Consider the following 17,166-nt stretch of genomic DNA (forward strand, 5'->3'; position numbering starts at 1 on the left):
TCTAGAAGCAGTGCTGTGGCCGCTTTGATTTGTACACGAGGAAATTGGGGATGGGTATGGGAATTCCTCCTTGAATTGAATATTTCTCGACTTTTTTCTCGCAAGTTATACAAGGATATGAACCTCTTCATTCAAGCAGCGAAGTCGCAGTTGATCTGCCATATTTGATCTCGTGTTTCGGTGTTTGCAAGAAAGGAACGCCAGAAAAACATTTGCGCCTTGATGAAAGGTCATGGGCGGCGAATTGAGCATAGCTCGACTAGGTTTCTTACAGTGAAACCTATCTATCTAAGTTTTAAGTCTTCCATTTTTTTTTGAATTTGTTGTGCTTTTAGTTGCAGGCACAATAATAGACTTATAGCCAAAGTCTTCTTCAGAAGAGGTCAGAGTAGGTACAATAATGGTTTTATAGCCAAGCTAATGCTGATGTGGAGGAATGAAAAGAGAAGAGAGATGATAGCTTGCTCTTATGTAAGCACCAAGCTGGGCACGGATGTATAGGTAGTGGTGGACCCAAATAACAAGTATTGTGAAAAGGAATAGGAAAGAAAAGATGTTTTAGAGACAAGTATGAGACAACTTACTGTATAACTTGGCTCTAATCACTTGGCTTATAGTCAAGCACTTAGCTCTATTATTGACCTTGCTCTCATAGAGTTAGAGACTTAGAGTTTGCATACCTATGTTTATAGGGATCAGCGTGTGCACGTAGACAATGAAGTGCTTAAGATGACTTTGTCTGTAACACTCAAAATTTGCTTTCTAATTAATATGATTAAATTTGATTTATTTGAATATTTTGTGAGCATTTAAATTAGTGAATAAATAAATTTTGTGGAATTAAAAGTTATCATAGGGATAAAAACTTGTTTATGCATACATGCTGGTGCATATTTTATTTTTGTGTTGATTGCTTTTGGTTGGAATTTGATTGCTCTCAAATTTCTATTTAAAAAGGCTTTAGAAAACAAAAAAGAAAATAAAAAAAAGAGGGGAAAACCCTTCCTCTTGGCCAAAGGCTAGCTTCTCCTCCCCCTCGGCCCACTCCCTCCATCTTCCCTGCGGCCCAACTCTCGTAGCCCAGCAGCCAAGGCCGATCCCCTTCTCCGCGTTGGGCCACCGCGGCTCCCCGGCCCAGCAGTTCCGGCCCAAGCACGCGCGCCCTCCTCTCTCCCTATCTGGCTGATGCTCTGGCCCCACCTAGCAGCGCCTTCCTTCTTCTCCCCCGCGTGGCCGAGCCGGGCTCCCCTTCGAACCGGCCGGAACTGATCCCGCAAAGCACGGGATTTCTTGCTTGTGGAGCCAACCGATGCCCTACAAAGCTCTCTCTCCACCCCGCAGTTCCCTTTTCGCATCCAAGTCATCCCAACTAAGCCCTAGCTTCGTGTTTCGTCGGTTTTGGATCTCGCCGACTCCCTCTCTACCTCCCCACGTGGCCACACTACTCCGGGCTCTCTCCGGCCGAAAGAAGACTCTAGGTGAGCTCGTAGTAAGCTCCTCCACATCCCGGTGGTTTTATTTCTCAGTTTGGTGCACGAAATCATCGAGCTCCGGTGAGCCCCAACAATGGCGCCACCGCCTAGCTCCTGTTCCGGCAAACCGGCCGGCCGGAAGCCCCCTGGGGTGATTCTGGTCCGTCCGATCATGATCCTATGGCCCAGAATAGAAGTTACCCTTTCGGAGTAACATTTGCTAAAGAGCCCCTCCCCTTTTTGATAATAAAACCCGCCATCCCTTGGCGTGTTATCCGGTTTACGCTTTTCAATTCAGAAAACGTATTCCTGTCGGCTTAAAAGAAAATACGCTTTCTAGTATTTACAGTTTTGCCACCAAATTTAAATTGCTTATAACATGCTCATTTTAACTCCGATTTGACCCATTCCAATTGTGTTAGATTCGTCTTCTCGAGATCTACATGTTAATATCACTGTATTTTGAGTTTCTAACTTTTTAATTTCGTAGTACTATTTAATTTATTATTATTCTATAAGAAATCTTAGAAAATTCATAACTTCACCGTTTTAATTCCGATTTTTGTGAACTTTACGTTTGTGTGATCGTAGCGCTGCGTAGAATATTTTTATAAACTTTTATATTTGTTTTATCACTGTTGATGTATTGTTCTAATTATAGCTTGTTTGCTTCATGTATGATTGTCTCCATTGGAATGCGTGTTGTTGATTGATGATCGAGTTTAGTCGCTGACCTTTACGTTGGTGATCAAGGCCAATCTTTTGACGACCAGTAGCAGGCTCAGGAGAGCTTTGATCAAGGCAAGTATAACTTGAGACTATCCTTGTTACCTACACACTTTTAATACATATATCATATGTATGTGTCGACCTTGGCAACCTTAGCAAAATCATAGATGCTTGTTATCCTGAATTTCTTGATACCTACTTGGATATGCATTTTTGGTAGTTCTTGCTAGTGCTTGATTATTAATCCATGATCTTGTAACATGAATATTTGGATATACCATAAACAATAAAATAAGCTTTCTAGCAACTTGAACATAAAGGGTGGAAAGAACTCTAGTTTTGCTAGATTGGTCTTGACCCTCCATAAGGACTTATCCCTTGGTAAAAGCTGGGACAACTCGTACAACCATGAGGGCTATATGGCTCTGGCTTTAGCTCAGTATGAGGACCTTTTTCTAGCTTGTTAGCGGTTACCTTAAATGGCGTAAGAATGGCTAGACACGTTGGGTATTAGCCTCTATCCGTGTGTATAGGCTGCGTGTTATGCGAAGGGGGCTCTATATCTGCCTGCCGAGTGAATCTAATGGTTCTAACTTGTTAGACGAAACCTTTGAAAGGCTTCGTAGTGATCCCTGCCGACCTTCCTTGGTAGTGGGTTAAGAGGCTGATCACCTCGGGCGAAAGGGTAAATCACGACTTTATGGGTAAAGATGTACAACCTCTGCAGAGTGTTAAAGCTGGTATACTAGCCGTGCCTACGGATACGGGCGTCCCGAAAAACTGTCGGAATAGATGGACACTGATGAACATGATTAATGATGATAAATGATGGTTTATTATATTGTTTATATGTGTTATTCTTTATTCTTGTATATATTGATCATGTGGTTATGGGATTTAATTATGCTACCTTGACATTTGCTATCTAAATATAAATATACTATCTACATATAAAAGCTAAATGTAGTCAAACCAGTGTCAGCTTATTGAGCCTCATGAACCCCTGGTTATACTTGTTGAGTACGATATGTGCTCACTCTTGCAATTTCCCAACACCTCAGGATATGTTAATGAAGATGACTGGAATGAGGACTACGTTGACAGTGTCCCTATGTGGTGCTTCCGTCGAGAGTATCTTTATATTATTTGAGATTATGTAATAATTATTATTCCGCTATGTAATAAACACTGCAATGGTACATTTAAGATTTGTTTACTTATGTGTGCGACTGTTCTACATATGAGTTTTTTATGCATCCTATTTTGTTAAAATATGGGTGTGACATTGTCAATCTTGAGATTTGCTGGTAGAATTCTTCGAAAAAGCTCATAATGGTAGGATTTACCGGCAGAGATTTTCAGAAGAATTTATAGGGTTAGGGTTGACGTACATATGTTTGTAGAGCTGAATGTACGTGTATATTGTAAACGTGTCTATATACTGTGTAATTAAAAAAAATGATCATGGGCGACACTAGTACAGGAGATTCGATCTGGCCGCAGGGGCGAAGCCAGTGACAAAATAACCCTAGTGCACAGCTCAAATGACATATATAACTCTATTGAAATATATGATAAATTTGAAGCTGTTTAGTGGTAAAATATTTTTTACCCAGGTGCCTGGGCACTCGGCAAGCTCAACGTGGCGTCGCCCCTGGATCTGGGTCGATCGGACCAATTAGCGAATGACTGCTAGGCTAGAATGTAACAATCTTCCTATAGAAATAGAGATTTGGGATCAGGATAGAAAGAATCTGAGGTAGGATTGAGAAGAACGCGGCTGATGCCCGCGAGGAGGAGTCGGTGAACGGTTTCTGAATTCAGTTACATGCCCTGTTCTTCATCAGGGCGACAGCTATATAGCCGACTCACACCGACTAAAGCTAATGGGCCAAGCCCACGGAAAGCATGCTAAGCTAAGCCTAATCATTCCTTAACGGGCTTCAGTGCTTTCCTGTCTTCCTGACATAGAATCGAGCGGTTATGTATTTAAAAATTCATTTTCACAATATTTTTTTACAAAAATTCGTACACATAAATTAGCGAACGACAATCCTACAGGTCCCCTGACTTTTTCTTTTTAGAAAAAAATTATTTTTACAGTTAAATAGTTATACTCGCAATTTTTATATACTAGCAAATATGCATGTGCGACACGCACGTGTCTTTAGAATCTATTTCAAATACAGTGAAAATATTAATTGTATTGTCAGTATTTAATAAAGGTACATTTCTAGTTTAATAATTTAATTTTTTTCATCTTTTTTTGAGAGCAATTTTTTTTCATCTTAGAGTGAGCCTAACATCTTTCTTTATTTTATATCGGACAATTCAATTATATTTTCTAGGGATATGAACACAAAATATCTATCCTATTTTTCACTTTGGTTTTTCGTTTATTGAGTCATGGTACTGTATCCATCCTAGTTTTTTTTCTTTTCTCTTTATTTTGGTTTTTTCTTTCCTCTATTTGTTTGCACGTAATAAGAAGTCTAAGAGTCAGATTTTACTTCCAAGCAAAATAAAATATGAAAGGAAAATATGTATTCATGTAAGAAAATATGTATTCTTGTAATAAGAATCATATTTTTCATGAGTGATAACTTATGTATAGCATATTACAATACAATAGAAGCGTTTGTCTTTTCAAAATTCACTTAGCACCGTAGAAGTTTCTTTTTCTTCCATTGTTTTAGCAGTTCCCTCCCGGAAGATATGCTTCTCATGATATGTTTTTTTGTTGATGTATTTTATATTGGAGTCGAAGAATCGGTCTGGTCATGTAGACCCTGAATGAATACGTGCTTGATTTTTTGCTTTGTCTTGTTCGTTGCCTCTTCTCGTTTTGTTTTATATTTATTATACAGAGCCATGTCACATTAGGATTTATATTGAAATTTTGCAAGATCATCGAGTCTGTTTAGGACTGTACATATGTGACGTGAGCTTGAGTTATACACGTTTACATCTTATATACATGTAAGATGTAAGATCACGTATGACGGAGGGCTCATATAGCACGAAGTCCCGATCGAACGGTTATTATGTATGGAGATTCTTTAAAAAAAACTCGCTCTTTTATAGTGTGATGATGATAATAACCATGTGTGGACGAAACTTATCATCATATTTTCTTAGAAAGTTATAAAATTATGTACATAACTTTTATACATAATATTTTTGAAACATAACTCACTAGTATAATTTCATACAAAATTGGAATTACACGTATAATTTTCGGTATAATATTTTGGGGAGCGAACTTTATCACCACAGTTTTTATAATAATTTTTTATATAGTTTTTAATAATAAATTTCATGAATAACATAACTTATTCTAGACAAACTTCTTCATATATATTTACAATATATACAAGAAAATTTGATAGCTTACTATAAAAATAAAAAATAACAAAAAATAAAAATAATAGAAAAGCAAAAAATACTATAATACACTAATACATGAGTGGATGGCTCATGTACATAATAAAAAAGAATAATAATAAGAAAAAAATTGAGCCCTATGAAACCACCACGCATTTTGTTCCCAGCGTCTCGTGAATGACTAATACGTGAGCGGATGTCCTACCTCATGTCAGTAGACGAATTTGTTGGTTTTGAGTGAATGAATGCTAAAATGGAATTGGGGGTCTGGGTCCACATAACCACTCTCTAGTTCTCGTCCAAAAAAAATCATTTAGGGTGTGTTTGGCAACTACGTGGAAAGAGGCATGAGAATTAGCAGTGGGAGTTCGGCCTACAGGAAGTTAAGGTCAGAAATTGACTTTTAGTTCCAATACTTTATTTGGTTTGTGGAGGTAAATAAGAAAGGAAATTCATATCCTCTATTTGATGTGGGGTTTTGAGGAAAAAATTAAAAGGCGAATCATGATAGACGGAGAAGATCTACTTTTCTTTTACTAGTATAGCGCCCGTGCTAACGCTACGGGTTCATTCTAGGGATGCACTTGAAAACATCCATTTTCAACGAAACAACGATAATTTTTTCATAATTTTTAGTCTCAGACAATTACATATGATCATTCATATAATATAATCCATAATACACTCATGAATAAATAGGGAACAGTAAAGCCATGTCTCGGATACTACAAATAAGTTCCTAATTGTTTAGAAGCAAGGAATGGTTGACAAAATTTCTATAGGTTCAGCAACAAAAACTGTACTTTGAGGAATTAAAAAAAACTAATCTGAGCTCTGTTGCTCGTTGCAATTGCTCACCAGAGAGCTACAGTTCTTAGAAAGAACATGTATCCATACCACAATCCATAGGAACACGAAGGAAAGAAAGATAATTGATTCAAACAGCAACGCATTTCATCCGAATCATTTTAGGAAACAGAAGATTAACAATCATGGTACATTTTGAAGCAAATCTATTTGTATTTATAGAAGAAAGGCAAACACAGAGCAACAACAGTAGAGTTCACAACTAACAATGGAATATAACTCGACTAATGTCTAGGCAGTTGTACATAGGGATCCAACATCCAGGATAGCATCTGACAGTTTCAAGTTCAACACTTGCAAAACATATTTATTTTAAGCACAAGAATGGTAACACAAATGTCATGCACTAACGACTGTCTTTGAGGTAGAACTGGTGATGGCACTAGCCTCAATCAGCAGAGGCACCAACTTCCCATTATTGTTCAGTGCCATAGTATCTGCCAGAACAGGTTAACATGTCAGGTAACTTCAGAGAGATGGTCTAGCATGTGTACATGTTGTATAGTCTTGCATAATCGTAGACAGGAATTCACAAAGGAGGCTCACCATCGTGGCCACCAATATGTTTCCTATTGATGAAGACATTCGGGACAGTCCTCTAACCAGTCCATTCCTTGAGGGCATTCTGGAGCTCAGGCCCATCACCTAAATAAAAACAGGTTGGAACAGTAAGAGTTACCCTGAAATCCCATGACGATCATCACCATGCAGAGTCCTCAAAATATAAAATCATCACCATGCAGAGTCCTCAAAATATAAAAGGACAGAGAGACCTGCTAAATGTGTGCCATGAGTGTACACTCAGCACTCAGCAGGCATAATAATTTGTGTTTGGAACCACAACATGTCAGTTTAAAAGGATATGATATGATCCAGTAAGCAAAATAAAACAACTGTTGGGTACCATAAAAAGGGATACCCAGATCAGAGCGATAAAAAGCGCAAAAGACAGAGCAAGTCATCCACGAATCGACAGGGCACTGGCCCCAGATCATCTACTCCTCCAATCTCGAGCTCAAAACACGGCACGCCCGACCCCCCAGGGCTCGGACGCAAACACCATCTCACCCGACCCCAATGGGCCTCGGGCGTAAGTTCCATCACGCCCGACCCCCCAGAGGCTCGGACGCAGACACCGCCTTGCCCGATCCCCTCGGCCTCGGACGTAAGTTCCGTCTCGCCCGACCCCCCTGGGCTCGGGCGCCAAACGACACCCCACCAGATCGAGGCAAGGCTTCCGACACACGACGCCCGTACCGTCGACATGACAGGCGCAGTGACTACCATATCACAGCAGGGCATGGTGGCGACTATTCCAACCACCCTGGCCACTGTGACCTTACCTTCTTTCACTGTGGTGTACTGCCTCACAGCAAAAGAGGAATGGGAAGGTTAATCAGCATCACTATTTGCTGTCTTCTCCCACTGTTAACAGGACAAGCAGCAGTGTCATCGATCCGACCCCCACGACTCCCACAGGGCTCGGTAACCCTCCACAGGAGCAGCCATGCTGTCAGCCATGCTTCAAGGACGGGGTGGACAAGCTCCTACAGGGTCGGGACTGTTGCTCTTCCACTCGGCAGAGGGAAATCTACTCATGTAAATCCCTGTCTTCCCTTGAGGCTATAAAAGGGGAGCCAGGGCTCACAACGAAGGGCAGGTTCACCAAATACACACACGGCCACCGCATTTACTCACAGAGCAGCAACCAGCACTCTGTCCACCACAAAGCCGAGACTTGGGACTTAGCCCTCTCTCGCAACCTGCTTGTATCCCCCTAGTACAAGCACCTTTGGGTGCAAGGCTATACAGATCCCCGATCTCACTGGACGTAGGGCATTCCAGGCCCGAACCAGTATAAACCCTCTGTGTTTCACTTGCATCACCATCCAGGCTTAGGTAGTCACGCATATTCTCACTCGTTTGTGTCTAGACCACGAGTCTAGACGCCGACAGTTGGCGCGCCAGGTAGGGGCCTTTTGCGTGACATTCCCCTATCCCTACTGGGAAGGCGTGGATGGCAGACGGATTTCACCCACTTCGCCACGGCACCATCATGATGTTTGGGAGTTTGGAGTTCATGTCCCTCGGCTCCAGCTATGACATGGTCCTCCTTCCACCACGTGGTGGTACCGAGCTGCGTCCTGAGCCGATCCCACCACAGTCAGTGCGTGGGAGGCGCTCGGGACACCATGCGAGCGATGCCTAGCGGGGGCGTCAGAGATCCAGGATCTCTGACCCTACCACTGAGGCCAGGGTCCGTCCGGCCCTCCCCCCGCATATTCCTCATCAGATCGCCCATTCCTCCGGTTCGACACGCTCTAGAGGAAAGGCCCGCAGAGCGTCAGGCTCCGCTTCACGGACCGACACGGGACCATCACAACCTCCTGTTCCACCCCGACTAAAGGGGAAGGCACGACTCCCGCCCGTTTCCCAGAAGGGGGACAAAGGGGCCTCAATGTCCCGTCCCCCTCCACCTGTGGATAGAGGAGAGACAGCAGCGCCTCCTGAGCTCCCTTTTGGACTCAGGAACGCGGCCGCCACTTACGCCTCTTCCGTGAGCACTTCATTAAGTGCGTACGCGGAACTTCTAGGGCACCATCTCAGGTCTACCCTGGATCTCCTGGCTTCGCCACCCGTTTCGTCATACCCAGAGGACCCTACTTCGGGCGATGACGAGTGGGCGGGCGCTGACTTTTCCGGGTGTGGCGACCCGGAGACCTTCATGCGCTTCTTGGAGGCTAGCAACTACTGCCTCGGCTATTCCGACTCCGACGACGGGAGCTATGACCCGTCAAGAGAGTGCTTCAACCTCGAGGTCGAAGGAGCCCCCCACAACGCTCAAGGGGGTATAGGGCCCTCTAGGCAAGGGAACGCCACTCCACCACCTAACCCGACTCCGGGAACCGATCCTGGAGCCCGCGGGGCAGCATCAGCCCCCGCAGGGGGACATCGCCCTGACCTCTAGCAGGTCGATGAGCTGGAGGCCAGACTCGAAGAAGAACGTGCACGCCTCCGACAACTCCGTGAAGCCCTGGTTCGAGACCCGTCCGGCCGCGGAGACGGAGGTGAGGCTAGACGCCGCGCCCGAGACGTCAACCGCCGCATTGTCGAGGACCAAGGGGGAGACGCCCCGGTCTTCAGCACGGCCAGCCAGAATGTAATGGCCGCCGCACTCCTCCTCAGGGCAATGCCCGAGCCATCGACTCCTGAAGGAAGGAGAGTGCGCCAGGGGCTACGTGGCCTCCTGGAGCAAGCCGTGGTGCAGAACGCGGAAAGTTCTGCATCACAGTCCCACGGCACGAGGCGCCAAGAGGACTGACCCTCTCCTAACAAGGCACCAACAGTACAGGGCCCGTTACCCCCTAACACGCAAGGGGGCAACAGGGACCCATCAGTCCACGATCGTGTCGGGGCTGACGCGGACGTTCGAGCCACTCTCGAGGCCAGACGGCGTGACAGGGACGAGGCCAAGTCTCGGCGCTATCGACTGCGCCGAGGCGGAAGATACGACCCCGACCACGACCGCAGCACATCATCAGAGCCTCCGGGCCCGCGCGTCTTCAGCGAGGCTATACGTAGAGCCAAGTTCCCGGCGCGATTCCGACAGCCCGCCAACCTCACCAAGTACTTCGGGGAGACGAACCCTGAGCTCTGGCTGGCGGATTACCGCCTAGCGTGCCAGCTAGACGGAGCGGACGATGACCTGCTCATCATCCGCAACCTCCCACTACATCTGGCCGATACGGCCAGAGCATGGCTCGAGCACCTCCCTGAGCGCATGATCCATGACTGGTCCGACCTAGTCAAGATCTTCGTCGGGAACTTCTAGGTCACATATGTGCGCCCTGGGAACTCCTGGGACCTCAGGAGTTGCAGGCAGAAGCTCGATGAGTCCCTCCGAGACTTCATCAGGCGTTTCTCCAAGCAGTGCACCGAGCTCCCCAACATCACGGAATCCGACGTTATCGGGCCCTTCATCTCCGGTACCACCTGCAAAGAGCTGGTACACGAACTCGATCGCAAGACCCCCACGAGCACCAGCCAGCTGCTCGACATGGCCACCAACTTTGCCTCAGGCGAAGAGGCAGTTGGTGCTATTTTCTCCGACGGCACAGCCAAGGGAAAACAAAAGGCCGAGACCACCGAGGCCTCGGGCTCTCGTGACCCCAGGAAGAAGAAGAAAGGCCGCAAGGGGAAGCAGGGCCAGCCGGACGACAATCTGGTCGCCGCGGCAGATCGCAAGAACCCCAAGCGGGCTCCTGCCGGCCCCGGTCTCTTCGACGAGATGTTGAAGAAGCCATGCCCCTATCACAGGGGACCAACCAAGCACACCCTAGAGGAGTGCACTGTCCTGCATCGATACTACACCGACCTCATCTCCAAGGAGGGCGCTGAAGAGCCCCCCAAGGACGACGACCCTCAAGGGGATGGTTTTCCCAAGATCAAGAACTGTCTCTTGATCTTTGGGGGACGCGCGGCTCGCCTCACCACGAGTCAGAGGAAACGCGAATTCCGGGAAGTCTGCGCAGTCAGCACGGCCACGCCCTCGTACCTCAAGTGGTCCGAGAGCGCAATCACGTTCGACCGACAGGATCACCCGGACCGGATCCCCAATCCCGGGAGTTATCCCTTGATAGTCGACCCCATCATCGCCGAGACTCATCTCACTAAGGTGTTGATGGACGGAGGCAGCGGTCTCAACATCCTTTATGCCGAGACTCTGGCCCTTATGGGGATCAGTAAGTCCCGGCTGAGGAACGACACTTCGCCATTCCACGGAGTGGTGCCGGGACATCGTGCCCACCCCCTCGGTCAGATCGATCTGCTCGTCTGCTTTGGGACCCCCGACAACTTTAGACGGGAGGTCCTCACTTTCGACGTGGTCGGGTTCCCAGGAACCTACCACGCAATCCTGGGACGACCGTGCTACACCAAGTTCATGGCCATCCCCAACTACACCTATCTCAAGCTCAAGATGCCAGGGCCAAAAGGCATCATTACTGTTAGCACGACCAGCCAGCACGCCTATCAATGCGATGTCGAGTGCATCGAGCAGGCCGAGGCTCTAGCTGAGTCTCTAGCCATCCTCACCGGCCTCGGCGACTGCGACCAGGACGTCCCTGACCCCAAGCGCCACGCCGGGAGCTTCGAGCCGACAGAGGAGACCAAGCTAGTCTTCCTTGACCCCGGGACCTCTGAAGGCAGGGCGTTGAGGATCAGCTCCAGCCTCGACCCCAAATAGGAAGTGGTGCTCGTCGACTTTCTCCGTGCAAACGGCGACGTATTTGCGTGGAGTCCCTCGGACATGCCCGGTATACCGAGGGAAGTCGCCGAGCACTCCTTGGACATCCGAGCCGGCTCCAAACCCGTGAAGCAATGCCTGCGCCGATTCGACGAGGAAAAGCGCCGAGCCATCGGGGAGGAGATCCACAAGCTACTAGCGGCCGGATTCATCAAGGAGGTATTCCATCCCGAGTGGTTAGCTAACCCTGTGCTAGTTAAAAAGAAAAATGGGAAGTGGAGGATGTGTGTAGACTACACTAGTTTAAATAAAGCATGTCCGAAAAACCCTTTTCCATTATCTCATATTGATCAGATAGTTGACTCCACCGCGGGATGTGAAATTTTATCTTTTCTTGATGCTTATTCCGGTTACCACCAAATCAAGATGAAAGAATCCGACCACCTCGCGACTTCTTTCATCACCCCTTTCGGAATGTACTGCAACGTAACCATGCCTTTTGGCCTTAAGAACGCGGGGGCTACATACCAACGATGTATGCTCCAGGTCTTCGGGGACCTCATAGGCAGAAAAGTAGAGGCTTACGTAGACGACATTGTCCTCAAGTCCAGGAAAGCAAGCGGCCTAGTTGCCGACCTGGAAGAAACGTTCCAATGCCTTAGGGCAAAGGGGATCAGACTCAACCCCGAAAAATGCGTTTTCGGGGTCCCCCAAGGCATGCTCCTTGGGTTTATTGTGTCTGAGCGAGGGATCGAGGCGAACCCAGAAAAGGTCTCGGCCATCACAAACATGGGCCCGATTCGTAACCTAAAGGGAGTACAGAGAGTCATGGGATGCCAAGCCTCCCTAAGCCATTTTATCTCTCGTCTCGGGGAAAAAGGGCTACCTCTGTATAGGTTACTAAGGAAATCCGAGAATTTTTCCTGGACCCCCGAGGCCCAGGAAGCCCTTGACAAGCTCAAGGCTTTGCTCACCAACCCTCCTATCCTGGTACCTCCCGCCGAGGGGGAACCACTTCTTCTCTACGTCGCAGCCACTGATCAGGTGGCCAGCGTAGCTATCGTGGTCGAGAGGAAGGAAGAAGGGCACGCCCTACCGGTCCAAAGACCGGTATACTTCATCAGTGAAGTACTATCCGACACAAAGACCCGATACCCCCAAATCCAAAAACTACTCTACGCTGTAGTTTTGGCCCGACGCAAGCTCCGCCATTACTTTGAGTCTCACCTAGTCTCGGTAGTGTCATCTTTCCCTCTGGGGGAAGTAATTCAGAACCGAGAAGCTAATGGTAGAATTGCTAAGTGGGCCATAGAACTTATGGGTGATGGGATCACCTATGAGCCTCGGAAAGCCATAAAATCGCAAGTCCTAGCAGATTTTGTGGCAGAGTGGACTGGGACTCAGCTCCCCCCTCCACAGATCCCGCACGAATGCTGGACCTTGTACTTTGACGGGTCTTTGATGAAAACCAGGGCTGGTGCCGGCCTCGTCTTCATCTCACCCCTCGGGGTAAGGATGCGGTACACGATCCGACTCCACTTCCCCGCCTCAAACAATACAGCGGAGTACGAGGCCCTCGCCAACGGTCTCCACATCGCAATCGAGCTTGGGATCAAACGGCTCGAGGTCCAAGGCGATTCTAGACTCATCATCGACCAAGTCATGAAAGAGTCTAGCTGCCACGATCCCAAGATGGACGCATACTGCAAAGCGGTCCGACGCCTGGAGGAAAAGTTCGACGGCCTCGAACTTAACCACGTGTTAAGGAAATATAATGAGGCCGCCGACGCGCTCGCCAAGATGGCGTCCGAGCGGGCCACAGTCCCCCCGGATGTTTTCGTCAGCGACCTCTTCAAGCCTTCTGTCGATTACAAAGATGACGTAGGGTCGGATCCACCCCCAAACGAACCGAACCCCAACCCCAGCGACTCCGCCGTTCCGGAGCAGGAGGCCATGGACATCGAGCCCGAGCCCCCTGCACCTGACGACTCGCCAGACTGGCGCTACCCCTTGCTGCAACGCCTCGTCGATGGTACTCTACCTCTAGACCAGGCTGAGGCAAGGCGTGTGGCTCGTCGGGTCAAGACTTTTGTCCTCCTCGACGGGGAAATGTATAAGCGTAGCCCCACCGGCATCCTTATGCGTTGCATCCCACGTCAGGAGGGTATCAAGCTCCTGCAGGACATACACTTGGGGGCTTGTGGCCACCACGCCGCGGCTCGAACGCTGGTAGGAAACGCCTTCCGACAAGGTTTCTACTGGCCCATCGCCGTGGCCGACGCCACGGAGATCGTGCGGACCTGTGAAGGATGCCATTTTTACGCTCGGCAGATTCATCTCCCTGCCCAGGCTCTGCAGACTATCCCCATCACCTGGCCCTTTGCCGTCTGGGGTCTCGACCTTGTCGGGCCTCTGCAAAAAGCGCCCGGGGGCTTCACCCACTTGCTTGTCGCAATCGACAAGTTCTCCAAGTGGATTGAGGTCTGACCCATCACAAGGATCAAGGCCGAACAAGCTTTGTTGTTCTTCACGGACATCATCCACCGATTTGGAGTTCCGAACTCCATAATCACCGACAATGGCACATAGTTCACCGGGCGAAAATTCCTGGAGTTCTGCGACAGACTCCACATACGTGTGGATTGGGCAGCAGTGGCTCATCCCAAGACCAACGGTCAGGTGGAGCGTGCCAACGGCATGATCCTCCAAGGTTTGAAGCCCAGGATTTTCAACCGACTGAACAAATTTGGAAAAAGATGGCTCAAAGAGTTACCGGCCGTGGTCTGGAGTCTAAGGACTTCCCAAAGCCGAGCCACAGGCTTCACCCCGTTCTTCATGGTCTATGGGTCGGAAGCCGTCCTCCCCACGGATCTGGAGTACGGGTCCCCAAGGGTACAAGCCTACGACGAGAATAGCTGCAAAATATTCCAAGAAGACGCGCTGGACCAGCTGGACGAGGCTAGAGATGTGGCCCTCCTACACTCCGCCAAGTACCAGCAGGCCCTCCGCCGATACCATGCACGACGGGTCCGAGGCCGAGCCTTTCAAGTCGGCGACTTGGTGCTGAGGCTCAGGTAGAGCAACAAGGGTCGTCACAAGTTCACCCTCCTGGGAAGGACCTTTTGTCATCGCCGAAGTCCTCCGACCCGGCACATACAAGCTCGCCAATGAAGCAGGGGAGGTCTTCAAAAACGCGTGGAACATAGAATAGCTACATCGCTTTTACCCTTAGAACTTTGTAAAAATTTCCGTTTGTTCATCACCTTGAAAGAATAAATGAAAGTTTAAGTTATATGGCCTTTTCTTATCAAAGAGCCCCGGACCTGCCTAGCAGAGTCCGAGCCTCCCTCGGGGGCTACATGGGGGGAACCCCCTGTGGCGACTCCAAATCTTTTTTTCCTTTTTTCGCACAAGTTAAAGGAACCCTGACCCAAGGTCTTCCTCCTCTTTTCTAAAAAGATTTAAGAAACCGAAAATTCATCCCCTAAATCTTAAGGCATGAGCCCGAGAAAAGATCCGCGCTCACGAGCAAAGACGACCTCTACTCACCTTAGGGTCGGGGGGCGGATCTAGACTTCTAAAAGCTACTAAGGAAAAAGGAAAAAGACTTAGGCTCGGGGACTCTGGCTAGCGCAAACTCTAAGCAGCTCACCCGACCTTGCGCTACCGAGGCGGGTCGGCATAAGGTAAAAGAAAACAAGACACTCAAGAAAAAGCTTAAAAGGAACAGTCATATAAACATCCATACTTGGCATTAACATTGTATATACAATACAAGGCCCACTGGCCTTAACATCTACAAAAAGAAAAAGAAATCTAACTTAAAGGGCCTTGTTGCCCTACCTGCGCAGGCCCTCGAGCCCCGAGGGGGGAAGCTCCACCTCGTCATCGAAGAAGGCGGCCAAGGCATCCCCGGGGGCAGTCGCGGCGTCTTCAAGCCTCTGCACCTCCTCCTGGGCCTCCGTCTCATCGTCGAGGAGGACGTAGCCCTCACAGACCGCCGACAAGTCAATGCCGGCATAGTGGGAGCTCACCACCGCTAGGGCTTTCTTCACCCCGGCGTGGAGCGCCTCCCTCATCCTCTCCCCAGCCCAGGAGTAAAGGGCTTCGACTCGACTCCGCAGCGACGATCCCGACGCCGGCACCCCGAGCCCCTCACACGCCGAGGTGACCACGGCTTCAAGAGCCGAGCGGTCCAAAACCTCGGTGTCAAGGGACCTCTGCAGAGCCTCGGCAGTAGAGGTCGCCTCGACCACCTTCCTCTCTAACTCTGTTGAAAAGCAGAGCAAAAAATGGGAAGTCAGGAAAGTTAACCCAAAGAACGAAGGGGGCCGAGGTAAAAAACGCAAGTCTTACCCTCGGCTCGCTTCTCGTGCTCCGCCGAGCTCTGGTGCCAGCTGGCCACCTGGCTCTGAGCAGCAGCAAGGTCAGCCTGAGTTTGGTTCAGGGCAAGGTCTTTTTCGGCGAGCAAAGCCTCAAGCCGAGCAACCTCGCCCTTATACCTCTCAGCCGCCGCCTTCTGCTCCTCGGATTCCTAGGTAAGGTCCCTGACCCTCTTCTCTAGGGGGGTGACCTATTCTCGGGCCTCTTGAGCCTCGGATGCGAGAGCCAAGCACTTCTGCCGAAGCTCGGCAGAGATCTCGCACTCTTTCGCGAGCTCCCCCTCAGCTGCCTCCCTAGCAGCCCTTTCGTTTTCGCAGGTCGCTGTTGACGGTCCTTAAGTATCAAATTTAATTATCAAATAAACAAAGAAAAGGATCCAAATGAAATCAACATCTAGACTTAGGGTTTTATCTGACAGAATTCTACGAGTTTTGGTGTTTGTCTACTTCTGCAGGGGGTTATCAGGAAATAAGGAAGAAAGGCCCACATGTCGGGATTACATAGAGATATCAACCCACCGCGCAATTTTCTACCATCTAGAAGACTCCAGAAGCCACGGGAAGGAAGCGGAGCCCCAAAGGGGCCAGGCCCAGGGCGCCCGCCCTGGTAGCCTGGGCGCCCGCCCCCCTGTTGGAGCCAAATCAGGACTCTTTCGCTCGGGACGTTCCACCGACCTATTGGATCCAGAATAACATAGTACCACCTCGCCTATCGACCCAAAAACGCATAGAAGGGAAGGACTATATAAGGAGACCCCCTCTGGCCCCTGGAGGAGACAAGAAATTATCATAGAGATTGAGGGGTGCCCTCGAAGGAAAACCTCTTCTCTAAATAATATTTCTTTTTAGGCTTAGCAACCAATGTAAAGTAGAAATAGATCTTCTAGTTTCTACTAGATTGAGAGAGATAGAGTGGAGGTGTGGATCGGAGGAAGGCCGGCCTGTCGGTGTCTACTCCGAGTTGTACCTGCGGGATCAAGTCTCCTAACCCGAGGCTTGCTTCTAAGATTCTTCAGTAATTCGACTTCTAATACTAGTAAGTTCTTGTTTTATTGTTCTTTGGTTTATGAGTTTACTTTAATCCTCT

At 48.6% G+C, this 17,166-nt stretch overlaps 1 protein-coding gene across 1 annotated transcript; it reads left to right on the plus strand.

The window, feature by feature from the left end:
- Nucleotides 13,498–15,028, plus strand: LOC110431811. The gene is made up of 2 exons (XM_021451448.1): nt 13,498–13,989; nt 15,011–15,028. Exons 1-2 carry the CDS (start codon nt 13,498–13,500, stop codon nt 15,026–15,028), a joined length of 510 nt encoding a protein of 169 aa, XP_021307123.1.

This window comes from Sorghum bicolor, chromosome 1 (assembly GCF_000003195.3).
Source record: "Sorghum bicolor cultivar BTx623 chromosome 1, Sorghum_bicolor_NCBIv3, whole genome shotgun sequence".
Classification (NCBI taxonomy): domain Eukaryota; kingdom Viridiplantae; phylum Streptophyta; class Magnoliopsida; order Poales; family Poaceae; genus Sorghum; species Sorghum bicolor.